Here is a 26924-nt window from a genome sequence, read left to right as displayed (position 1 = left end):
CAGTGCCAGGGACCCGGGTTAGCACTGCTGTCTCACAGTGCCAGGGACCCGGGTTAACACTGCTGTCTCACAGTGCCAGGGACCTGGGTTAACACTGCTGTCTCACAGTGCCAGGGTCCCGGGTTAGCACTGCTGTCTCACAGTGCCAGGGACCCGGGTTAACACTGCTGTCTCACAGCGCCAGGGACTCCGGTTAGCACTGCTGTCTCACAGTGCCAGGGACCCGGGTTAACACTGCTGTCCCACAGTGTCAGGGACCCGGGTTAACACTGCTGTCACACAGAGCCAGGGACCCCGGTTAGCACTGCTGTCTCACAGTGCCAGGGACTCCGGTTAGCACTGCTGTCTCACAGTGCCAGGGACCCGGGTTAACACTGCTGTCCCACAGTGTCAGGGACCCGGGTTAACACTGCTGTCACACAGAGCCAGGGACCCCGGTTAGCACTGCTGTGTCACAGTGCCAGGGACCCGGGTTAACACTGCTGTCACACAGAGCCAGGGACCCCGGTTAGCACTGCTGTCTCACAGTGCCAGGGACCCGGGTTAACACTGCTGTCTCACAGAGCCAGGGACCCAGGTTAACACTGCAGTCTCACAGTGCCAGGGACCCGGGTTAACACTGCTGTCTCACAGTGCCAGGGACACGGGTTAACACTGCTGTCTCACAGTGCCAGGGACCCGGGTTAACACTGCTGTCTCACAGTGCCAGGGACCCGGGTTAGCACTGCTGTCTCACAGTGCCAGCGACCCGGGTTAACACTGCTGTCTCACAGTGCCAGGGATCCGGGTTAACACTGCTGTCTCACAGCGCCAGGGACCCGGGTTAGCACTGCTGCCTCACAGTGCCAGGGACCCGGGTTAGCACTGCTGTCTCACAGTGCCAGGGATCCGGGTTAACACTGCTGTCTCACAGAGCCAGGGACCCGGGTTTACACTGCTGTCTCACAGTGCCAGGGACCCGGGTTAGCACTGCTGTCTCACAGTGCCAGGGACCCGGGTTAACACTGCTGTCTCACAGTGCCAGGGACCTGGGTTAACACTGCTGTCTCACAGTGCCAGGGTCCCGGGTTAGCACTGCTGTCTCACAGTGCCAGGGACCCGGGTTAACACTGCTGTCTCACAGCGCCAGGGACTCCGGTTAGCACTGCTGTCTCACAGTGCCAGGGACCCGGGTTAACACTGCTGTCCCACAGTGTCAGGGACCCGGGTTAACACTGCTGTCACACAGAGCCAGGGACCCCGGTTAGCACTGCTGTCTCACAGTGCCAGGGACTCCGGTTAGCACTGCTGTCTCACAGTGCCAGGGACCCGGGTTAACACTGCTGTCCCACAGTGTCAGGGACCCGGGTTAACACTGCTGTCACACAGAGCCAGGGACCCCGGTTAGCACTGCTGTGTCACAGTGCCAGGGACCCGGGTTAACACTGCTGTCACACAGAGCCAGGGACCCCGGTTAGCACTGCTGTCTCACAGTGCCAGGGACCCGGGTTAACACTGCTGTCTCACAGTGTCAGGGACCCCGGTTAGCACTGCTGTCTCACAGTGCCAGGGACCCCGGTTAGCACTGCTGTCTCACAGCGCCAGGGACTCCGGTTAGCACTACCGCCTCTCAGCACCAGGGAGCCGGGATCAATTCCGACCTCAGATGACCGTCTGAGGGGATCTGCACTTTCTCCCCGTGTCTGCGTGGGTTTCCTCCGGGTGCTCCGGTTTCCTCCCACAGTCAAACGATGTGCAGGTTAGGTGGGGTTAGGGCAGGGGGCGTGGGCCTAAGTAGGGTGCTCTTTCCGAGGGTCGGTGCAGACTCGATGGGCTGAATGGCCTCCTTCTGCACTGTAGGAATTCTCTGGAAACTGTTCCGCTCTCTCCCTATCCAGTCCTGCACATACTCCCCCTCCCAGGAATGTATCCAAGTCCATTTTGAAATTTCCTATTGAACCCTAAGTGAGTGGAACATGGCTTCCCAAAGGGGTGAGGCCCGCCATGCATTTCGAACAGAGGGACCCTCTCGTAACGTTGAGGTGAAAATGATCTCTCCAAATAGTTAAACAAGTCGAAAACCACCAGGTGGTGAGTCAGAGCCAGCTGAGCTCAGATCGTGGTCGAGTGCCAAAATATTCTGCTCCGCGTTCTTTCCACGTTGCCAATCACTGGAACCGCAGCAACCACACATGAAGTCTTCTTGCGGCCCAGTTCCCTGGACTGCCCTCAGGGTCCGGGCAGTGAGCCGAGGCCCGTTTGTCTACGTTACAAATCGCACTTTGGTTCAATCTAAACACCACTTTGCACCTTCTGGAACCTGTTTTCTGCAGCGTTCACCCTCTCACACAAATCCCTCCGGAATCCCGGATTCGACCCATCGCACACATGAGTGCAAATTGTCTCGGGTTTCTGACAGCCTTTTGATGCGCAATCAATTACTCTCGAGACAAGGTGAGTCATAACTAATAGGCTTTAATCTGCTAGAACTGTACCCCAGCAGCTTCGATACAGAAAGTGAAGGCTGCTGGGACGGCAACGGTTCTTAAAGTCCGCCTCTCAGGGCGGAGCTACGTACGTTAGCCAATGGTAGACTCCTGGGTCCAACCAATGGTCATCCACCTCTCAGGTACCGCAATACCTGGTATTACCACATTCACCCCCTGTTAAAAAAGAGCCCGGCGGGGTGATGGCCAGCGTTAATGTCGCCTTTCGCATGGTAGGACCAGGTATGGAGGTGCCGTGATGTCGAGGATAATAGCAAAGTGTTCATGGTGCAGCAATCAGACGATCGGGTGGCCTGGTCGTCCTTCTGGAGCGGCTGGGCTTCGGCTGTGATTCTGACGGTGGTCCCGGCGGTTGCGATTCCGGGAACGTGGTGTCTTCCTCCCAGGCAGCTTCATCACCCCTAGGCGGCGCTGTTGGGGCAAAAAGTGGGTGGGGGGGCGCCTGTAGGGGGCGTCGGTGCTTGTTGAGGCCTAGGCAGGGGCGGCGGGAGTACTGACCCTCCGGTCAGGTGCTGCGGGGAGGGTGGGGGTGGGGGCACTGGTGCGGGCACGCGTGGGGCTCCGGCAGGCGCCAGGTCCCGAAGGGAGACCGTGTCTTGGCGGCCGTTGGGGAACGTTACGTAGGCATACTGGGGGTTGGCGTGCAGCAGGTGGCCCCTCTCGACCAACGGGTCCGACTTGTGCGCCCTCACATGTCTCCGAAGCAGGATGGGTCCGGGTGGCGCTGGCCAGGTGGGGAGCGAGGTCCCGGAGGAGGGCTTCCTGGGGAAAACAAGGAGACGTTCATGAGGTGTCTGATTCTTGGTTGTACAGAGCAGTGACTGGATGGAGTGGAGGGCCACCGGGAGGACGTCCTGCCAGCGGGAGACTGGGAGATTCCTGGACCGTAGGGCCAGCAGGACGGTCTTCCAGACCGTTCCGTTCTCCCTCTCTACCTGTCCGTTTCCCCAGGGGTTGTAACTGGTCGTCCTGCTCGAGGCGATGCCCTTGCTGAGCAGGAATTGACGCAGTTCGTCGCTCATAAAGGAGGACCCCCTATCACTGTGTATGTACGCGGGGAACCCGAACAGTGTAAAGATACGCTGGAGGGCCTTGATGACGGTGGTTGCGGTCATGTCGGGGCAGGGGATGGCGAATGGGAACCGGGAGTACTCGTCAACCACGTTCAGGAAGCACGTGTTGCGGTCGCTGGAGGGGAGGCGGCCTTTGAAATCCATGCTGAGGCGTTCAAAGGGACGGGAAGCCTTTATCAGGTGCGCTTTCTCTGGCTGGAGAAGTGCGGTTTGCACTCCGCGCAGATTTGGCAGTCCCTGGTGGCTGTCCTGACCTCCTCGATGGAGTAGGGCAGGTTGCGGGTCTTGATAAAATGGAAAAAGCGAGTGACCCCCGGGTGGCAGAGGTCCTCGTGGAGGGCTCGGAGGCGGTCCACTTGTGCAGTGGCACAAGTGCCGTGGGACAGGGCATCAGGAGGCTCGTTCAGCTTCCCCGGACGGTACAAGATCTCGTAATTGTAGGTGGAGAGTTCGATCCTCCACCGCAAGATCTTGTCGTTCTTAATCTTGCCCCGCTGTGCATTATCGAACATGAAGGCCACCGACCGTTGGTCCGTGAGGAGAGTGAATCTCCTGCCGACCAGGTAATGCCTCCAGTGCCGCACAGCTTCCACTATGGCCTGGACCTCCTTTTCGACCGAGGAATGGTGAATTTCGGAAGCATGGAGGGTACGGGAGAAGAAGGCCATGGGCCTGCACGCTTGGTTGAGGGTGTCCGCCAGAGCTACGTCGGACGCGTCGCTCTCGACCTGGAAGGGGAGGGACTCGTCGATGGCGCGCATCGTGGCTTTTGCGATGTCAACTTTGATGCGGCAGAAGGCCTGGCGGGCCTCCGTCGACAGGGGGAAGGTTGTGGATTGGATCAGGGGTCGGGCCTTGTCGGCGTAATTAGGGACCCATTGTGCATAATAGCTAAAGAAGCCGAGGCAGCGCTTTAGGGCCTTGGGGCAGTGAGGGAGGGGGAACTCCATGGGGGGGCGCATGCGTTCAGGGTCGGGGCCTATGACTCCATTTAGCACTACGTAGCCTAGGATGGCTAGACGGTCGGTGCTAAACACGCACTTCTCCTTATTGTAGGTCAGATTAAGGAGGTGCGCCGTCTGGAGAAATTTACGGAGGTTGGTGTTGTGGTCCTGCTGGTCATGGCCGCAGATGGTGACGTTGTCAAGATACGGGAACGTTGCGTGTAAGCCGTACCGGTCAACCATTCGGTCCATCTCTCGCTGGAAGACCGAGACCCCGTTTGTGACACCGAAGGGAACCCTTAAGTGATAGAGCCGCCCATCTGCTTCAAAGGCAGTGTACTGGCGGTCGCTAGTACGGAGGGGTAGCTGGTGGTAGGCAGACTTGAGATCCACCGTGGAGAAGACCTTGTATTGCGCGATCCTGTTTACCAGGTCGGCTATACGGGGGAGAGGGTACGCGTCCAGTTGCGTAAACTGGTTGATGGTCTGGCTATAGTCGATGACCATCCTATGCTTCTCCCCGGTCTTTACCACCACTACTTGAGCCCTCCAGGGGCTGTTGCTAGCTTCAATGACTCCTTCCCTCAGCAGCCTTTGGACCTCGGACCTGATGAAGGTCCGGTCCTGGGCACTGTACCGTCTGCTCCTGGTGGCGACGGGTTTGCAATCCGGGGTGAGGTTCGCAAACAGGGAAGGCGGGTCGCGAGGCCGCAAACAGTAAGGGGGGGGTATAGGGCCGCCGAATTTAAAAGTAAGACTTTGTAGGTGGCACTGGAAATCCAGTCCCAGAAGGGTGGCTGCGCAGAGGTGCGGCAGCACGTATAGGCGGGAATTGCGGAATTCCCTGCCTTGGACGGTGAGGTTCGCGAGGCAGAACCCTTTTATCTGCACCGTGTGTGACCCGGAGGTCAGGGAGATCCTTTGTTGGGTGGGGTAGGTGACCAGAGAACAGCGCCTTACCGTGTCGGGGTGGACGAAGCTCTCCGTGCTCCCGGAGTCGATGAGGCACGACGTCGCGTGGCCGTTGATGCCGATCGTCGTGGTGGCCTTCGCTAGCGTTCGGGGCCGACTCTGGTCCAGGGTGACGGAGGCCAGCTGCAGCAAGGAGTGAAGATCGGGCAGCGCATAGTCAGCCGTGTTGGGGGCTTGAGGCCCCATCCAAGATGGCGCCGTCCATGGATCGCACATGGAGTCCGGGGATCCGAGGATGGCGGCGGGGAGAAACAAAATGGCGGCGGGGAGGGACAAAATGGCGGCGCACTCTGCTCCCACGAGGCGGAGGCCAGCTGTAACAAAGGGTTTTGGTCGGGCAGCGCGTAGACCGCCACGCTGGGGGCTTGAGGCCCCATCCAAGGTGGCGCCGGTCAGGGATCGCCCCTGGAGTTCGGGGACGGAGACCCCGACGATTGGACCGGCGAGGGACAAAATGGCTGCGCGCTCTCCTCCAGCGTGGTTGCCGGGGGAAAGAATGGCTGCGGCTGCGACGCTGCCTGGCGGGGCAAAGGCTGCGGTGCTCGTTGGGCCGGCGGGGCTGGGAAAAGGGAGTGCGGCGGTGGGCCTGGGACGGTCAGGACGTGGAAGAACGGCTGTGGGTGCACAGCGGGCGGCTGGAGGAACGGCTGAGGGTAGTCATTGGACACCGTGTTCACCGCGCGGGCGAGGCAGACCGCGGCATAGTGGCCTTTCTTGCCGCACTCCTTGCAGGTGACGGTGCGGGCCGGGCAGCGCGCGCGGGTGTGATTCGCCTGGCCGCAGAAGAAACAGCGTTGGCCGGTGGCGGTAGCGGGTAGCCTTGCCGCGCAGGCCTGCGGAGTTAGCGGGTAAGTCTGGGGGTTAAGCGGGTAAGTCTGGGGGGCTGCCGCGGCGGGGTGCCACACAGCCCAGGGGGGCGCGGTGCACGCGGGGGCGTACGCAAGGGAGTTTTTGTACGCCACGTCCATGGACCCTGCCAGGGCCCGGGCCTCGGTGAGGCCCAGCGTCTCCATTTCGAGCAGCCTTCGGCGAATGTCGCGGAAGATCATACCTGCCACGAAAGCGTCTCGAATTAAAAGTTCGGAGTGCTCGTTCCCGTCACCGCTGGGCAGCCGCAGTTTAGGCCCAGCACGATCAGTGCCCGGTAGAAATCTTCTAAGCATCTCATCTGGGCTCTGCCGTCTCGTTGCCAGCAGGTGACGGGCGTAGACCTGATTAAGTGGACGAATGTAGTGTCCTTCCAGCAGTTCCATGGCTTTATCATAGTTCGCCGCCCCTTCGATCAGGGGGTAGATTGCCGGGCTGACCCGCGAGCGTAGGAGGTGTATTTTCTGCCTTTCCGTGGGGGTGTCGGCAGCCGTCTCGAGGTAGCTCTGGAAGCACGCCAGCCAATGCTTAAAAATCGCGGCAGAGTTTTCTGCGTGAGGGCTGAGCTGAAGGCACGCCGGCTTGATGCGGAGATCCATCCTTCAAAGTACTTATCTGATTAAATTGATGCGCAATCAATACGCTTGAGTCCACGGGGAGTCATATCGATTCAGCTTTAATCAGCTAGAACTGTACCCAGCAGCGAAGTTACAGAAGTGAAGGCTGCTGGGACGGCATTGGTTCTTATACCCCGCCTCTCAGGGCGGGGCTATGTACATTGCCCAATGGTAGACCCCGCGGTCTAGCCAATGGTCATTCCTCTCTCTGGTACCGCAATACCTGGTATTACCACACAGATCCACCCAATGTGGGGCATGGTCTGAAACGGCTATGGCCGGATACTCCGTTCCTGCCACCCTCGAAATCAGTGCCCTGCCCAAAACGAAGAAATCTATCCGGGAGAAGACCTTATGGACATGGGAGAAAAAGGAGAACTCTTTGGCCAGCGGCCTGGCAAATCTCCACGGATCCACTCCCCCCATTTGCTCCATAAACCCCCTGAGCACCTTGGCCGCTGCCGGCCTTCTTCCGGTCCTGGATCTAGACCGATCTAACCCTGGATCCAGCACAGTATTGAAATCCCCCCCCATTACCAGGCTTCCCACCTCCAGGTCCGGGATACGTCCCAGCATCCGCTTCATAAATCCCGCGTCGTCCCAGTTCGGGGCATTTACATTTACCAGCACGACCTCCTTTCCCTGCAATTTACCACTCACCATCACATATCTACCCCCGTTGTCCACCACTATATTCCTAGCCTCGAACGACACCCGTTTCCCCACCAATATAGCCACCCCTCTATTTTTCGCGTCCAACCCTGAGTGGAACACCTGTCCCACCCATCCTTTCCTTAACCTAACCTGGTCCGCAACCTTCAGATGCGTCTCTTGAAGCATGGCCACGTCTGCCTTCAGTCCCTTTAGGTGCGCGAACACTCGGGCCCTCTTAATCGGCCCATTTAGGCCTCTCACATTCCACGTGATCAGCCGGATTGGCCCCCCCCCCCCCCGCTGACTAGCCATCCCCTATTCTAGGCCAGTCCCACGTCCAGGTCCCGCGCACCCACCCATCCCCCAGGCGGCGCACTCCCATCCCGACCACCTCTTCCCTTGCCAGTCCCTCTCGCTCCCAGAGGCAGCAACCCAATTGACCCCCCCCCCCCCCCCGCCCCCCGTGTGTGGAACACTCATCCTTCTTGCGCCTATCTTCCCGCCATCATCTCCCCAGCGCGGGAAAAAATCCGTGCTTTCCTGGATCGGCCCCGCCCCCCCATGGCGCAGCTCCCCCATTCCCCATCCCCCCCCCTCAGTCCCTTTTTCCACCGGCGTCCACATTTCTCAGTGTCCCCCCGTCAAGAAGAGAGAAAAAACCCCGTCTATCGTCCCGATACTGTGAACTCCCATTCCCCAATTTACATTTCTGTACATCAACATCGTCATCTCCCCCACAGCATCAGTCCCTCAGTTCTGGTCCAATTTCTCTTCTTGGATGAAGGTCCATGCCTCATCCGCCGTTTTGAAGTAGTAGTGCTTGCCCTGATGCGAGACCCACAATCGCGTCGGCTGCAGCATCCCAAACTTTATTTTCTTCCTGTGAAGCACCGCCTTGGCCCGGTTAAAGCTCGCCCTCCTTCTCGCCACCTCCGCGCTCCAGTCCTGATACACTCGTATCACCGCATTCTCCCACCTGCTACTCCGTACCTTCTTGGCCCAGCTCAAAACCGCCTCTCTGTCCGTGAAGCGGTGAAATCTCACCACTATCGCCCTTGGTGGTTCTCCAGCCTTTGGTCTTCTCACAAGGACCCGGTGAGCCCCTTCCACCTCCAGGGGGCCCGAGGGGGCCTCAGCTCCCATTAGCGTATGGAGCATCGTGCTCACATAAGCCCCAGCGTCAGCTCCCTCCACTCCCTCGGGGAGACCCAGAATCCGGAGGTTCTTCCTCCTCGAGCTGTTCTCCAGGACTTCCAGCCTTTCGATACACCTCTTATCGTCTTGCGTCTCCATTTTTACCGCCAGGCCCTGTATCTCAGCCTCGTTCTCAGCTGCCTTCGCCTTCACCCCACGGAGCTCTGTCGCCTGGGCCTTTTGCGTTTCTTTTAGTCCTTCGATTGCCAATAACATCGGCGCCAGCACCTCCTTCTTTAGTGTCCTCCACACACCGTCGGAGGAATTCCTGCAGGTCCGGGCCCCATGTCGTCTGGGCTCCATCCGCCGCCATCTTGCTTCTCCCTTCTCTTCTCTGCCGCTGCTCCAAAGGATCGTTCGCAATCTGGCCACTACCGCCGCTCCTTTCCATACACACCCGGGGGGGGGACTCATTCCTTCGTCACCCCACACTGGGTTTGGTCCCAAAAAATTTCCGTTGGGGCTCCCGAAAAGAGCCCGAAAGTCCGTTGGAGCGGGAGCTGCCGAAACGTGCGGCTTAGCTCCGCATTGCCGCAACCGGAAGCCCTATTTTACATTTTGATGGCGTTGGGGGGGCGTGGGGGGGGGGGGTGCAGAAAGCGGGAGCCTGGTGTTGGGATCGAGGGTCAGCCATGGCCACACGGGATGGCGGAGCTGGCTCGATGGGCCGAATGGCCTCCGGCTGCTCCTGGAAGATTCCAGGTGGATTTCAGCTGGAGTGATGGGACTGGGTTTTGTCTGTGCCCCGCTCCGACGGCGGCACACGCCCGCTCCGTGCTGGCTCCCACTGCATCGGCCCGGGGGGGCGGCTGGTGCCATTTTGGGGCATTGGGCGTTTCCTCGGTGCCGCGGCTGTGGTAAGGTTGCTGGGTTAGTAAAGCAGAGAGCCAGGGTAAAGCCCTGGGGGCCCAGGGTTCCAATCCCATCTCGGCAGCTGGTGAAACCCGATACAAATCTGGAATTAAGGCCGGGATTCTCTGCCCATTCCCTCCGCCGTGATCCCCCAGTCCCTCTGGAGGAAATGGAGTTTTGGTGCCAGATTCCCCGGCAAGGGTGGTGGAGCCGAGTCTGATCGGGGAAACCTGGCTTAAACGTCTAGCGATGACCATGGAACCAGCGTCGATTATCGCAGAAATCGCCGAACTGGCCGCCACCTTGGGTCGGTGCTGCAGGCGGGTTGGGAGGTGGGCCTCCTCACGGTTGGCAGGTTGGTGCGGTGGGTGGGGTGGGGGTGGGGGGGGTCCAGGAACAGCACTCGGGAATACCTGCCCGGAATTAATCCATCTCTCCGCACCCCCCCCCCCCCCCCCTCCGCCCCCCCCCCCACCCCCACACCGTGCCCGAGGACCTGTCCCAGCCGATACTCGGAGAATATTCCCAGTGGTACCCACTGGGGGACGATACTAGTTTAAACATTTTGGCAGAATGGGTCTCCACAAGTCAGCCTCCCTGAGATGAATAATGCGCCTCTTGTGTCCCGCACAGCGTACGTTTTAAAACATTGGAAAGAAGACACATTCTTTGGTTACCAATACATGAATGGATCGAACCCCCAACTGATAAAACAATGCAGCTGCATCCCGGCAAAACTCCCCGTGACAGATGAGATGGTCTCCTTCTCCCTGGGGCCGAGTACCAGTCTCCAGCAGGAAGTCCAGGTGGGTGTAATGTGACCACCCGGCACCTCGCTCAGTGTCTGAGAAACGTTCTCTCCCACAGTATTCAAGAATGATTCGATTTGATTTATTATTGTCCCGTGTAGTAGTATACAGTGAAAAGTGTTGTTTCTTGCATGCTGTACAAACAATGCACCGTACACAGGGAAGGAAGGAGAGACTGCAGAATATAATGTTACAGTCATAGCAAGGTGTAGAGAAAAGATCAACTTAATACGAGGTCGATCCATTCAAAAGTCTGATGGCAGTCGGGAAGAAGCTGTTCTTGAGTCGGTTGGTACGTGATCTCAAACTTTGGTATATTTTTCCTGACGGAAGAAGGTGGAAGAGAGAATGTCCGGGGTGCGTGGGGTCTTTAATTATGCTGGTTGCCTTTCTGAGGCAGCGGGAATTATAGACAGAGTCGATGGATGGGAGGCTGGTTTGTGTGATGGACTGGGCTACATTCACGACCGTTTGTAGTTCCCTGCGGTCTTGGGCAGAGCAGGCTCCATACCCAGCTGTGATTTGGGCTCAGCGAGGCCAGTTACCAGCTTTAGTGACGTCTGATCAGCCCAGATCAGCAAACCTCCATCTCGTCATCAATCTCTTCATAACTCAGGCCACCATGGGAATCGAGGTAGACGCTCAAGAGGCCGGAACGTAGACAGCTGCGAGGGGTGTGGGGCTGGAGGAAGTTACAGGGAGGGAGGGGGGGGGTCATGATTAGGAGATAGGAGACTTCTCGCATCTGGAGATGCATCGGGCGAGGCAGGGAGAGCACATCTGGTTTCCGCATCGGAGAGGCCATGGCGGGATTTGGGGGAGGTGTCCTGAAGGTGCCCGGGTGGGTGGAGGGAATGGGAAGGGGAGGGGGGACACAATGCCCAGGGAGAGGGAGTGAATCCGTGACTCGGAACCTGTGTTTGTGACGGGGACCAATGATCAGATTTTTGAATATTTAATTGGCGGGAACCTTTGCTCCTGCAACATGGACAATCGCGGCCACGTTCTCTGTTGGATCAGAAATAATGACCCGGAACTTCCTGATTCCCCGGCGTCGGATTTGGGCGATCCCAAAGATACGCTGGAGATTCCCGCTCGGAAATTCCCAGCTGAAGGTTGACCTGGAAATTGTGTGGAAACGCTCGCCTCTCCTGGACAATTACACTGGGCTGGCAACCGTCCGACAAAGTGATTTAAATCACTGAACCCCAGCCTGAGGCACTCAGGAGACCCCCTCCCCCACACTCCAGACCCCCCAACCCCGACTGATCACCCCCCCCCCCAGAGTGTTCCTAACCCTGCAACCCCTTCCACTGAGGGATAACCCCCACTTCCCAAACCCCCCCTCCCCCTCTCCAAATCACAGGACCCCAGTCTACATCTCCCCCAAAACAGACCAGGCCCCAAACTGGACCCCACCCAAAGCCCCAACCACACCTGACTCCCACAACCTGACCCCCCCCCCCCCCCTCTCCGGCAGCCAGACCCAACCAGACATGACCCACCCCCCACAGCCAGACCCATCCCTCCCCGAAGCCCCCCTCCACCCCCAACACACCCACCCCACTCCCGGACGCGTCCCCCCCCCCCAACTGACTTGAACCAACTCAACAACTCCCCCCCGATCAAACTGGAGTCCCCAACCTCCCCGATCCGACACAAACACCCCCCCCGATCCAACTCGAGCCCCCCCCACTCCAACTCTAACCCCCACCCTCCCTCGATCCGACTCGAACCCCCCCCCCCGATCCAACTCGAGCCCCCACCCTCCCGCGATCCGACTCGAACCCCCCCCCGATCCATCTCGAGCCCCCACCCTCCCCCGATCCGACTCGACCCCCCCCCCCGATCCACCTCAAGCCCCCACCCTGCCCCGATCCGACTCGACCCCACTCAACCCGACCCACCCGCTTCAACCCCTTCGGCGTCCAACCCCTGACATGACCCGCAGAGCTAGTCTGCGCCCCCCCCCCCACACCACCACCAGTTCAACATACCCCCCCCCCCACACAACTCTTTCCCCTTCCCTCCCACGCCCCATTCCTTTGCCTGAATCCTCTTAACCTTCTCAGCTCAAAGAGGACAATCTCAGTTTTCCCAATCTTGTCTCAGCCCCTCCCTCACTCCTCCGTCTTTCCAGTGAATCTCCGCTGCACCTTGTGTAGGGCCTGGACATCCTTCCGAGGCTGACGTCTGTATCATTGATGCCCATCATCCCGTGTGAACAGCCAGTGGGCAGGTTGTTTCCACTGGCGGGTGAAAGCAGAACTAGGGGGCAGAGCCTCAAAATAAGGGGAAGTAGATTTAGGACTGAGTTTAGGAGGAACTTCTTCACCCAAAGGGTTGTGAATCTATGGAATTCCTTGCCCAGTGAAGCAGTTGAGGCTCCTTCGTTAAATGTTTTTAAGATAAAGAGAGATAGTTTTTTGAAGAATAAAGGGATTAAGGGTTATGGTGTTCGGGCCGGAAAGTGGAGCTGAGTCCACAAAAGATCAGCCATGATCTCACTGAATGGCGGAGCAGGCTCGAGGGGCCAGATGGCCGACTCCTGCTCCTAGTTCCTATGTTCTTATCTCCACCCTGCCTTCTACAGTTTTCCCAGGATATGTACAAACCGCGGTAATCGAGGGGGGTTTGTTGTGCTCACTGACACCCGGAACACTGTCGATTGTGTGTGTTACCTCCCTCCAAAATCCCCTCTCTTGATAAGCGATATTGCGCCCCCCCCGCCCCCCGCCCAGAATGACGGGTCCCGCTCTCATTTCAGAAGGGAAACATCTACATTGTTGATTACGAGATGCTGCAAGGGATTCCAGCTCATTCAATCTGCGGCGTTCAGCAATACCTGGAAGCACCAATGTGTCTTTTATACTCAACTCCAGAGAACAAATTGATTCCCATTGCAATCCAGGTATGGTCGCCTCGCCGCTCTATCTGCCGGGCGTGTGATTTGCTCTGTTATTAACAGGCCTTTCCTCTGCTTGTGACCAGCTTACTGACCTGGGTGCCTCTGCCATTTGGGATTTCTCCACCTCTCTCTGTTTCTCTCTCTCCCTTGCTATCTTTTCCAGCAGTTCTTCCGCCCATTGCTCATTTTGTCTCCCTCTGGCCGCACATTTTTTTCTCGGTTTCCGTTGCACCGTCTCCCGTCCCTTTTCTTCACCTCCCTCTCCTCTTTCTCGCTGCGCTTTATCCCCTCGCTCGAGATAACGGGCTAACTCCTCCGTCTGGGAGAATCTGCGTTCTCCCTTCCTTGTGAGGAATCCTGGGGTGTCCCACTATTGGGCCGCCATTTCGACCTTGCAGACAGATAGTGATGTCCCTCAACACCCCCGTCCCCCCCACACACAGCGCAATTCAACCCCCACCCCTGGAGTTTCTGGGTTTCCCCTTCTCCCCCGCCCCCCCCCCCCCCAACCCCCAGTACCGGGGTGACCCAACCCCCTCCTCCCCAAGACCCCCTAAATAAAAAGACCCCCCCCCCACACAGATCCCTGAAGAGGGAGCCCTGACAGAACATCCTCCAGAAAATCTTGTCAGGTAGCCCCCCCAGAAGAGACAGCACTTAACTCCCTTATTTTTCTGTCAATATCTCACTCTCTTTACACTGCCTCTATCGATCTCCTGTTTCGGTTTCTCTCCCTCCCTGCCTCAGTCTCTGGCCCCACGACCCCCAGCTCCTTGCTGTTGATCGCTCTCTCGCTCCGAAGCGTTTAGCTCCTGAATGGTCAGGCGGACCCGGAACCGTAACTCGGTCTCTCTCTCCACAGACGCTGCCCGACCTCCTGAGATCTCCCAGAACCTGGGGTAGTTTTGCTTTCATTTTCCTAACTGAGGTTTAGCACCGGTTGAGTGTGTGACTGAGATTTTATTCCTGCCTGACCCGGTTTGTAGTCAAACAATAAGTTGCGACTCTTGCCTGGTCTTGACATTTCCCAAAAGTCTCTCTTCCAACTTAGCATTCCCACCGGTGTGAATGGCATCTTTTTATCCTGTTAGGCCCTTGGCTTGACTGAGGCGTGAATGTTGTAATAATGTGATTTGTATGATTGACAGATCAAGCAGGAGCCAGGACCACAAAACCCTATTTTCCTCCCGAGCGACAGTAAGTATGACTGGCGCCTTGCCAAGATGTGGGCTCGACACGCTGATGTACAGATACACCAGCTGGTCTCACACTTGCTGGAGACACACCTGTTCGCGGAGGTCTTCTGCATCGCGACATTAAGGAAGCTTCCAAACGCACATCCTATTTTTAAGGTACTTTTCAGGTGGAATGCTCGACTTACGGAGGCAGTTTTGCCCTTTGCCTCATTTTACAGACCTTCCATTGCGCTCATTATTCTGACTGCCGTCTGCGTCTCCCACCCCTGTCCTGGGGGGTTGGGGGGGGGGGGGTTGCGCAGAAACCTGCCCCACACAAATGTGAGGTTATCCATTTCGGTAGGAATAACAGCATACGGGATTATTATTTAAATGATAAAATATTAAAACATGCTGCTGTGCTGAGAGACCTGGGTGTGCTAGTGCATGAGTCGCAAAAAGTTGGTTTACAGGTGCAACAGGTGATTAAGAAGGCAAATGGAATTTTGTCCTTCATTGCTAGAGGGATGGAGTTTAAGACTAGGGAGGTTCTGCTGCAATTGTATAAGGTGTTAGTGAGGCCACACCTGGAGTATTGTGTTCAGTTTTGGTCTCCTTACTTGAGAAAGGACGTACTGGCACTGGAGGGTGTGCAGAGGAGATTCACTGGTTAATCCCAGAGCTGAGGGGGTTGGATTACGAGGAGAGGTTGAGTAGACTGGGACTGTACTCGTTGGAATTTAGAAGGATGAGGGGGGGGGGGGGATCTTATAGAAACATAAGATTATGAAGGGAGTAGATAGGATAGATGCGGGCAGGTTGTTTCCACTGGCGGGTGAAAGCAGAACTAGGGGGCATAGCCTCAAAGTAAGGGGAAGTAGATTTAGGACTGAGTTTAGGAGGAACTTCTTCACCCAAAGGGTTGTGAATCTATGGAATTCCTTGCCCAGTGACGCAGTTGAGGCTCCTTCATTAAATGTTTTTAAGATAAAGATAGATAGTTTTTTGAAGAATAAAGGGATTAAGGGTTATGGTGTTCGGGCCGGAAAGTGGAGCTGAGTCCACAAAAGATCAGCCATGATCTCATTGAATGGTGGAGCAGGCTCGAGGGGCCAGATGGCCTACTCCTGCTCCTAGTTCCTATGTTCTTATTTCTGGTCACGCCTGGGAATCCTATTGAGATGCTGGCATGGGAATGGGATTGGATAAAGAAGCTCTCACTGTGCGGACTAACATGGGAATAATGAAATACCCAGAGGGGGAGGGCTGCCATGTAGAACTTCACCCCATGTGTGCCGGTGAGTGGGGTAAACTCTATCAACTTATCCTTCTCTTCATGACCAATTAAGGAAAGCCAGAAAGGGCTAATTGAGTTTAACCAACATGAAGTATTCACACTTGGAGTATAGTGTTCAATTCTGGTCGCCACACTACCAGAAGGATGTGGAGGCTTTAGAGAGGGTGCAGAAGAGATTTACCAGAATGTTGCCTGGTATGGAGGGCATAAGCTATGAGGAGCGATTGAATAAACTCGGTTTGTTCTCACTGGAACGAAGGAGGTTGAGGGGCGACCTGATAGAGGTATACAAAATTATGAGGGGCATAGACAGAGTGGATAGTCAGAGGCTTTTCCCCAGGGTAGAGGGGTCAATTACTAGGGGGCATAGGTTTAAGGTGAGAGGGGCAAAGTTTAGAGTAGATGTACGAGGCAAGTTTTTTACGCAGAGGGTAGTGGGTGCCTGGAACTCACTACCGGAGGAGGTAGTGGAGGCAGGGACGATAGGGACATTTAAGGGGCATCTTGACAAATATATGAATAGGATGGGAATAGAAGGATACGGACCCAGGAAGTGTAGAAGATTGTAGCTTAGTCGGGCAGTATGGTCGGCACGGGCTTGGAGGGCCGAAGGGCCTGTTCCTGTGCTGTACATTTCTTTGTTCTTTGTTGTTCTTGACGGGTTCCCTCCTGAGGAGAACATAGAACAGTACAGCACAGAACAGGCCCTTCGGCCCTCGATGTTGTGCCAAGCATTGTCCGAAAACAAGATCAAGCTATCCCACTCCCTGTCATTCTGGTGTGCTCCATGTGCCTATCCAATAACCGATTGATGACATGGCTGACTTCCAAAAAACGTTCAATAAAGTGTCACCTAACAGGCATAGAGCAAGCTCCTGGGACAATGTGGCAGAGTGCCGCGCAACAGACTTGTGAGAAAAGATGTGTCTCGTGGAATAAATGCGGCGGGAGAGACATGGACACAAAGTTAGCAGGAAGCAGAGAGCATTGGTGAATGGTTGTTACTCAGACTGGAGGAAGGTAAACAGCTGGAGGAGGGGGGGGTCCTTTCCCCCATTTACATCATTGGGTGTGTGGAGCACAACTTCAAAATCTGTGGATGACACAAGATTGGAAATTGCTGAGAACTGCGAGGAGGACCCCAGACTCTGAAAGGAAGTGGCCATAGCAGCGGCGGTGGAATAATGGTATTTCCCTGGGCTAGTAATCCAGAGACCTCTGGGGACCTGGGTTCAAATCCCACCAGGGCAGGTGGCGGAATTTAAACTCACTAAAATTTCTGGAATTAAGGGGAGGCGCGTTGGTGCAGTGGTTGGCACTGCTGCACCGAGGACCCGGGTTCGATCCCGGCCCCGGGTTACTGTCCGTGTGGAGTTTGCACATTCTCCCCGTGTCTGTGTGGGTCTCACCCCCCCACAACCCAAAGATGTACAGGATAGGTGGATTGGCCGCGCTAAATTGCCCCTTAATTGGAAAAAAATAATAATTGGGTACTCGAAATTTATTTTTAAAGAAATCTGGACTTAAAAGTCTAACGATGATCATGAAACCATTGTCGATTGTTATAAAAACCAATCTTGGTCACTAATGTCCTTTAGGGAAGGAAATCTGCCGTCCTTACCCGGTCTGGCCGACCTGTCACTCCAGACCCACAGCAATGGGGTTGATTCTTTAACAAAATGTCACTCAGCTCGAGGGCGATTGGGGATGGGCAAAAAATGTGACCTTGCCTGGGACGCCAAATCCCATGAAAGAATAAAGAAAAAACAGTGGATGCACTGGTTATAATTTTCTAAGATTCCCTCGGTGTGTATAGATTTTAGCAGATTGGAAAACTGTAAAAGTAACACCCAAATTCTAGAAAGGAGGGAGACAGAAAGCACTGGAGTGATGGCCAGTTAGCCCAGCACGTCGTTAAGAAAATGCTGGAATCCATTGTTAAGGAAATAGTACAAGGGCATTTAGAAAATGTTATTGTTGGGCAGAGTCAACATGGTTTGGTGAAAGGAAAATCATATCTGACAAATTAATTTGAGGATGCTCTTTGGGGTGTAACAAGCAGGGTGGATAAAGGAGGAAAAGTAGACGTAGTATACCTGGATTGACAAAAGGCATCGGATAAGGTGCCACAGAGAGGTTGCGACACAAGATAAGAGTTTATGGTGTTGTGGGTAATATATTAGCATGGATGGAGGGGTGGCTAACATTTTCAGGCTGCGTACTACAAGGGGTAGAACAGCGCAGGGATCAGTGCCGAGGTCTCAACTATTCACAATCTATAATTGGATGATGGAACTGGAAATAGCTGATACAAAGATAGGTCGGAACGAATTTGTGGGGAGATGTAAAGGACGCGATTCAACCGGTAAATAACAGAGTCCTGTTTGTGGGCATTTAGTGGGGTGTCTCTCGATCGCTGCAGCTCTGAGACACCCCGCTATTCAACAGCACTTTGCCGTTTTATTTTGCCTCGACGAGGAACGCCCCCTCGAGGCCGCACTTTAGTCATTTCCTGCACGGGTGAACCTATGCAGAAAGACTACTCGCGGATCAGGACGCCATTTTTAAAGGGAGCCCCGATCTTTCGGCTTCCCCCCCCAAGCAGCGTCCCCATCGCAACCTCCAGCATCCCCGCCCCCCACCGCACCCAATCTACCTCTTCCAGGGTCCTCGAGCAACCACCCCCCCACCTCTAAAGGGGAAGGTACCCTGGGCATGCTGTGGTGATGTACATCACTGTACGAAAAAAGGGGGCATGTGGTGATATACATCACTGTAAGTACACAAGGGGTTAATGTACATACACGATACCTAGCTAGACACTAGAGGGAGCACCAGAGACATGACACACAGACAGTCAACCAATAGGTCAGTAAGATAGGACACGACCAATGGGCATTCACGATACACACAGAGGTGACACTACCACAAGAGGGCATTACACCAACCCATATAAAAGGACACATCACACATGCTCAGTTTCTTTCCAGTGGAGACACTCAGTGAGTACAGACAGGGTTGATTGAAATACATCACACCCACCACGTGGATTGTAGCAGACTGGTTCGTCAGTCTGAGTAGCTATAGCAGGATTAACAGTAGAGTCGAATCCAAGTAGGAAAATTGTTAATAGTTTAATAAATGTGTTAAAGCTATCTCCAAGTGTGAACCTTCCTTTGTCAGAGTGCACATCAAGGAGGCAGCTTCTGCTACATCAAGAGCGTAACAAAACATGGTACCCTGTGTCCTATCTTACTGACCTATTGGTTGACTGTCTGTGTGTCATGTCTCTGGTGCTCCCTCTAGTGTCTAGCTAGGTGTAGTGTATGTACATTAACCCTGTGTGTACACAGTGATGTATATCACCACGCCTGCCATCAGGGGCACTTTGGAAAGTTGGCCTGGCACCCTGAGCTCGTCAGTGCAGGAAATGAAGGCTCTCTCTCACGTTCTCTCTTCTAAGCGAGCCTAACTGATCAATTAAATATGTTCATTCGGATTGTGCCCAGTGAGTGTAAGATCCAGATCACACCGTCTCGCGAGATCGCGTTAGATATCGCGAGGAGACCTGAGCTTCGCAAATCTCGAGAGAGGCCCCTCGCGAGATTTAACGGCCTCGTCGCCTCCCGCCTCGGGCGCGATGGCGCTGTTCAATCAGCCCAGCGAGAGACAATATCAAATTAACAATTCCAACGGGGTAACTTGGGAGTAGATGTGTGGGGCAGGTTGGGAAGGTGGTTAATAAGGTCAATGAGATCCTGGGTTTAGTAAAGGTCCGAGTACAAAAGCAAGGTTGTGGTGAACCTTTATAGACCATTGGTCTGAATTCTCCGGCCCTTCGCTCTTCGGTGGGATCTTCCCGTCCTGCCAATGGCGATTCCCCAGGAGGGGTTTCCCCGGCGGCATGGCCAGTCACAAAGGCCCACTGACATCGGCGGGCCTGGGACATCCCACTGCTGGCTATTGGTGAGGTCCATCGGAAAACACGTCCAGGATTTAGCACCAAGACAGAGGAAGGATAAGAGCATAGGGTCTATCTATGACTGTCCCATTTAGCTCGGTGGTAATGGCACACAACACGATGGAGGGTACCCTCAATGTGAAGACGGGACTTTGTCTCCACAAGGACTGTGCGGTGGTCACTGCTACCGATACTGTCAGGGACAGATACATCTGCAGCAGGCAGGTTGGCGAGGGTGAGGTCAAGTATGTTTTTCCCTCTTGTTGGTTCCCTCACCACCTGCTGCAGTCCCAGTCTCGCAGCTCTGTCCTTTAGGACCCGGCCAGCTCGGTCTGTGGTGGCACTACCGAGCCACTCTTGGTGATGGACATTGACGTCCCCCCGTCCAGAGTACATTCTGCGCCCTCGCCACCCTCAGTGCTTCCTCCAAGTGGTGTTCAACATGGAGCAGTAACTGATTGATCAGCTGATGGTGGGGGGTCTGTGGTGATCAGCAGGAGGTTTCCTTGTCCATGTTTAACCTGAAGCCACGAGGCTTCATGTAACTTTGTAAAATCAGAACCAATTGCATTTTGAGAACCCAACATAGATACATAACTTCATTATTATGTGTGAAATTGTGGAGAATAAATCTCAAGCCTAAACCTCTTTAATCTTCCAGCTCCTAATGCCACATCTGAAATTTACTTTGAATATTAACACAGCAGCAAGGCAGCTGCTTATATCACAGGGCGGGGTGTTTGACCAGGTGAGTGAGCGATTTCTCATTCGCAAAACAAATAATTCTGACATTGCAATAATGTGACAGCAGAAACCCGCCAGGGGAAATCGCAAAAGAGTCAATTTGGGGGAGGCGGTGTTGGAAATAGCCCCGACTGAACAGGCAGGCAGAAAGTGTGTCTCAGGATAAACAGGGAAATTCAGGATTAAATAAAGAAAGGTCAGCATCTGGGGAACAGTGGGATATAGAGAGGGACGCACTGGGGAACAGTGGGATAGAGAGGGGACACACTGGGGAGCAGTGGGATATAGAGAGGGACACACTGGGGAACAGTGGGATATAGAGAGGGGACGGACTGGGGAACAGTGGGATATAGAGAGGGACACACTGGGGAACAGTGGGATATAGAGAGGGGACGGACTGGGGAATAGTGGGATATAGAGAGGGGCACACTGGGGAACAGTGGGATATAGAGAGTGGGCACACTGGGGAACAGTGGGATACAGAGAGGGGACACATTGGGGAACAGTGGGATAGAGAGAGGGGACGGTGTGGGGAACAGTGGGATATAGAGAGGGGACACACTGGGGAACAGTGGGATATAGAGAGGGGACGGACTGGGGAACAGTGGGATATAGAGAGGGGACATCTTGGGGAACAGTGGGTGATAGAGAGGGGACACACTGGGGAACAGTGGGATATAGAGAGGGGACACACTGGGGAGCAGTGGGATATAGAGAGGGACACACTGGGGAACAGTGGGATATAGAGAGGGGACACACTGGGGAACAGTGGGATATAGAGAGGGGACATCTTGGGGAACAGTGGGATATAGAGAGGGGACACACTGGGGAGCAGTGGGATATAGAGAGGGGACGGACTGGGGAACAGTGGGATATAGAGAGGGGACATCTTGGGGAACAGTGGGATATAGAGAGGGGACACACTGGGGAGCAGTGGGATATAGAGAGGGACACACTGGGGAACAGTGGGATATAGAGAGGGACACACTGGGGAACAGTGGGATATAGAGAGGGGACACACTGGGGAACAGTGGGATAGAGAGAGGGGACGGACTGGGGAACAGTGAGATATAGAGAGAGGAGACACACTGGGGAACAGTGGGATATAGAGAGGGGACACACTGGGGAACAGTGGGATATACAGAGGGGACGGACTGGGGAACAGTGGGATATACAGAGGGACACACTGGGGAACAGTGGGATATAGAGAGGGGACACACTGGGGAACAGTGGGATATAGAGAGGGGCACACTGGGGAACAGTGTGATACAGAGAGGGGACACACTGGGGAACAGTGTGATACAGAGAGGGGACGGACTGGGGAACAGTGGGATACAGAGAGGGGACGGACTGGGGAACAGTGGGATATGGAGAGGGGATACAATGGGGAACAGTGGGATATAGAGAGGGGATACACTGGGGAACAGTGGGATATAGAGAGGGGACACACTGGGGAACAGTGGGATATAGAGAGGGGACACACTGGGGAACAGTGGGATACAGAGAGGGGAACAGTGGGATATGGAGAGGGGATTCACTGGGGAACAGTGGGATATAGAGAGGGACGGACTGGGGAACAGTGGGATATAGAGAGGGGACGGACTGGGGAACAGTGGGATATAGAGAGGGACGGACTGGGGAACAGTGGGATATAGAGAGGGACACACTGCGGAACAGTGGGATATAGAGAGGGGACACACTGGGGAACAGTGGGATAGAGAGAGGGGACGGACTGGGGAACAGTGAGATATAGAGAGAGGAGACACACTGGGGAACAGTGGGATATAGAGAGGGGACACACTGGGGAACAGTGGGATATACAGAGGGGACGGACTGGGGAACAGTGGGATATACAGAGGGACACACTGGGGAACAGTGGGATATAGCGAGAGGACACACTGGGGAACAGTGGGATATAGAGAGGGGACGGACTGGGGAACAGTGGGATATAGAGAGGGGACGGACTGGGGAACAGTGGGATATAGAGAGGGGCACACTGGGGAACAGTGGGATATAGAGAGGGGCACACTGGGGAACAGTGGGATATAGAGAGGGGCACACTGGTGAACAGTGGGATATAGAGAGGGGGCACACTGGGGAACAGTGGGATATAGAGAGGGACACATTGGGGAACAGTGGGATATAGAGAGGGGACACAATGGGGAACAGTGGGATATAGAGAGGGGACACACTGGGGAACAGTGGGATATAGAGAGGGGCACACTGGTGAACAGTGGGATATAGAGAGAGGCACACTGGGGAACAGTGGGATATAGAGAGGGACACACTGGGGAACAGTGGGATATCGAGAGGGGACACAATGGGGAACAGTGGGATATAGAGAGGGGACACATCTGGGGGACAGTGGGATATCGAGAGGGGACACATCTGGGGAACAGTGGGATATAGAGCGGGGGCACACTGGGGAACAGTGGGATATAGAGAGTGGGCACACTGGGGAACAGTGGGATATAGAGAGGGGACACACTGGGGAACAGTAGGATATAGAGAGGGACACACTGGGGAACAGTGGGATATAGAGAGGGACACACTGGGGAACAGTGGGATATAGAGAGGGGACGGACTGGGGAACAGTGGGATATAGAGAGGGACACACTGGGGAACAGTGGGATATCGAGAGGGGACACATCTGGGGAACAGTGGGATATAGAGAGTGGACGGACTGGGGAACAGTGGGATATAGAGAGGGACACACTGGGGAACAGTGGGATATAGAGAGGGATACACTGGGGAACAGTGGGATAAAGAGAGGGGACATCTTGGGGAACAGTGGGATATCGAGAGGGGACACATCTGGGGAACAGTGGGATATAGAGAGGGGATGGACTGGGGAACAGTGGGATATAGAGAGGGACACACTGGGGAACAGTGGGATATAGAGAGGGACACACTGGTGAACAGTGGGATATAGAGAGGGGGCACACTGGGGAACAGTGGGATATAGAGAGGGACACACTGGGGAACAGTGGGATATAGAGAGGGGACACAATGGGGAACAGTGGGATATAGAGAGGGGACACATCTGGGGAACAGTGGGATATAGAGAGGGGCACACTGGGGAACAGCGGGATATAGACAGGGGACCCACTGGGGAACAGAGAGATATAGAGAGGGGACATCTTGGGGAACAGTGGGATATCGAGAGGGGACACATCTGGGGAACAGTGGGATATAGAGAGGGGATGGACTGGGGAACAGTGGGATATAGAGAGGGACACACTGGGGAACAGTGGGATATAGAGAGGGGGCACACTGGGGAACAGTGGGATATAGAGAGGGACACACTGGGGAACAGTGGGATATAGAGAGGGGACACAATGGGGAACAGTGGGATATAGAGAGGGGACACATCTGGGGAACAGTGGGATATAGAGAGGGGCACACTGAGGAACAGTGGGATATAGAGAGGGACACACTGGGGAACAGCGGGATATAGACAGGGGACCCACTGGGGAACAGAGAGATATAGAGAGGGGACACACTGGGGAACAGTGGGATATAGAGAGGGGACACACTGGGGAACAGTGGGATATAGAGAGGGGACACACTGGGAACAGTGGGATATAGAGAGGGGCACATTGGTGAACAGTGGGATATAGAGAGAGGCACACTGGGGAACAGTGGGATATAGAGAGGGACACACTGGGGAACAGTGGGATATAGAGAGGGGACACAATGGGGAACAGTGGGATATAGAGAGGGGACACATCTGGGGAACAGTGGGATATCGAGAGGGGACACATCTGGGGAACAGTGGGATATAGAGAGGGGGCACACTGGGGAACAGTGGGATATAGAGAGGGGACACACTGGGAAACAGTGGGAGAAAGAGAGGGACACACTGGGGAACAGTAGGATATAGAGAGGGACACACTGGGGAACAGTGGGATATAGAGAGGGACACACTGGGGAACAGTGGGATATAGAGAGGGATACACTGGGGAACAGTGGGATATAGAGAGGGGACGGACTGGGGAACAGTGGGATATAGAGAGGGACACACTGGGGAACAGTGGGATATCGAGAGGGGACACATCTGGGAAACAGTGGGATATAGAGAGGGGACGGACTGGGGAACAGTGGGATATAGAGAGGGGACGGACTGGGGAACAGTGGGATATAGAGAGGGACACACTGGGGAACAGTGGGATATAGAGAGGGATACACTGGGGAACAGTGGGATAAAGAGAGGGGACATCTTGGGGAACAGTGGGATATAGAGAGGGGACACACTGGGGAGCAGTGGGATATAGAGAGGGGCACACTGGAGAACAGTGGGATATAGAGAGTGGACACACTGGGGAACAGTAGGATATAGAGAGGGGACACACTGGGGAACAGTGGGATATAGAGAGGGGACACACTGGGGAACAGTGGGATATAGAGAGGGGACACACTGGGGAACAGTGGGATATAGAGAGGGACACACTGGGGAACAGTGGGATATAGAGAGGGGACGGACTGGGGAGCAGTGGGATATAGAGAGGGGACACACTGGGGAGCAGTGGGATATAGAGAGGGGACACACTGGGGAACAGTGGGAAATAGAGAGGGACACACTGGGGAACAGTGGGACATAGAGAGGGGACACACTGGGGAACAGAGGGAAATAGAGAGGGACACACTGGGGAACAGTGGGATATAGAGAGGGACACACTGGGGAACAGTGGGATATAGCGAGAGGACACACTGGGGAACAGTGGGATATAGAGAGGGGACGGACTGGGGAACAGTGGGATATAGAGAGGGGACACACTGGGGAACAGTGGGATATAGAGAGGGGCACACTGGGGAACAGTGGGATATAGAGAGGGGCACACTGGGGAACAGTGGGATATAGAGAGGGGCACACTGGTGAACAGTGGGATATAGAGAGAGGCACACTGGGGAACAGTGGGATATAGAGAGGGACACACTGGTGAACAGTGGGATATAGAGAGGGGGCACACTGGGGAACAGTGGGATATAGAGAGGGACACACCGGGGAACAGTGGGATATAGAGAGGGGACACAATGGGGAACAGTGGGATATAGAGAGGGGACACATCTGGGGAACAGTGGGATATAGAGAGGGGCACACTGAGGAACAGTGGGATATAGAGAGGGACACACTGGGGAACAGCGGGATATAGAGAGGGGACCCACTGGGGAACAGAGAGATATAGAGAGGGGACACACTGGGGAACAGTGGGATATAGAGAGGGGCACACTGGTGAACAGTGGGATATAGAGAGAGGCACACTGGGGAACAGTGGGATACAGAGAGGGGACGGACTGGGGAACAGTGGGATATAGAGAGGGGACACACTGGGGAACAGTGGGATATAGAGAGGGGACACAATGGGGAACAGTGGGATATAGAGAGGGGACACATCTGGGGGACAGTGGGATATCGAGAGGGGACACATCTGGGGAACAGTGGGATATAGAGAGGGGGCACACTGGGGAACAGTGGGATATAGAGAGGGGACACACTGGGGAACAGTAGGATATAGAGAGGGACACACTGGGGAACAGTGGGATATAGAGAGGGACATACTGGGGAACAGTGGGATATAGAGAGGGATACACTGGGGAACAGTGGGATATAGAGAGGGGACGGACTGGGGAACAGTGGGATATAGAGAGGGACACACTGCGGAACAGTGGGATATCGAGAGGGGACACATCTGGGGAACAGTGGGATATAGAGAGGGGACGGACTGGGGAACAGTGGGATATAGAGAGGGACACACTGGGGAACAGTGGGATACAGAGAGGGATACACTGGGGAACAGTGGGATAAACAGAGGGGACATCTTGGGGAACAGTGGGATATAGAGAGGGGACACACTGGGGAGCAGTGGGATATAGAGAGGGGCACACTGGAGAACAGTGGGATATAGAGAGTGGACACACTGGGGAACAGTGGGATATAGAGAGGGGACACACTGGGGAACAGTGGGATATAGAGAGGGGACACACTGGGGAACAGTGGGATATAGAGAGGGGACACACTGGGGAACAGTGGGATATAGAGAGGGACACACTGGGGAACAGTGGGATATAGAGAGGGGACGGACTGGGGAACATGGGATATAGAGAGGGACACACTGGGGAACAGTGGGATATAGAGAGGGAACACACTGGGGAACAGTGGGATATAGAGAGGGAACACACTGGGGAACAGTGGGATATAGAGAGGGGACGGACTGGGGAACATGGGATATAGAGAGGGGACACACTGGGGAACAGTGGGATATAGAGAGGGAACACACTGGGGAACAGTGGGATATAGAGAGGGGACGGACTGGGGAACAGTGGGATAAAGAGAGGGACACACTGGGGAACAGTGGGATATAGAGAGGGGA

The 26924-nt window shown here is 55.1% G+C and overlaps 2 protein-coding genes across 2 annotated transcripts in view; one reads left to right on the top strand and one right to left on the bottom strand.

The window, feature by feature from the left end:
* Positions 1 to 26924, bottom strand: part of LOC140404551 (ephrin-B1-like) — a 536635-nt gene that overhangs the window by 250572 nt on the left and 259139 nt on the right. The gene's annotated exons all lie outside the window — the stretch shown is intronic.
* LOC140404620 (polyunsaturated fatty acid lipoxygenase ALOX15B-like) overlaps positions 1 to 26924 on the top strand; it is a 73087-nt gene that overhangs the window by 8797 nt on the left and 37366 nt on the right. Inside the window, exons 4-7 of the mRNA XM_072493224.1 lie at positions 10293 to 10465; positions 13236 to 13379; positions 14525 to 14728; positions 20471 to 20557. Of these exons, the coding sequence (XP_072349325.1) occupies positions 10293 to 10465; positions 13236 to 13379; positions 14525 to 14728; positions 20471 to 20557 (608 nt within the window). The remainder of the gene's footprint in view (positions 1 to 10292; positions 10466 to 13235; positions 13380 to 14524; positions 14729 to 20470; positions 20558 to 26924) is intronic.

This window comes from Scyliorhinus torazame, chromosome 31, assembly GCF_047496885.1.
Source record: "Scyliorhinus torazame isolate Kashiwa2021f chromosome 31, sScyTor2.1, whole genome shotgun sequence".
In the NCBI taxonomy this organism is placed as follows: Eukaryota; Metazoa; Chordata; class Chondrichthyes; order Carcharhiniformes; family Scyliorhinidae; genus Scyliorhinus; species Scyliorhinus torazame.
Note: the sequence above shows the minus strand (reverse complement) of the source record. Positions and strands in the feature narration are given on the sequence as shown.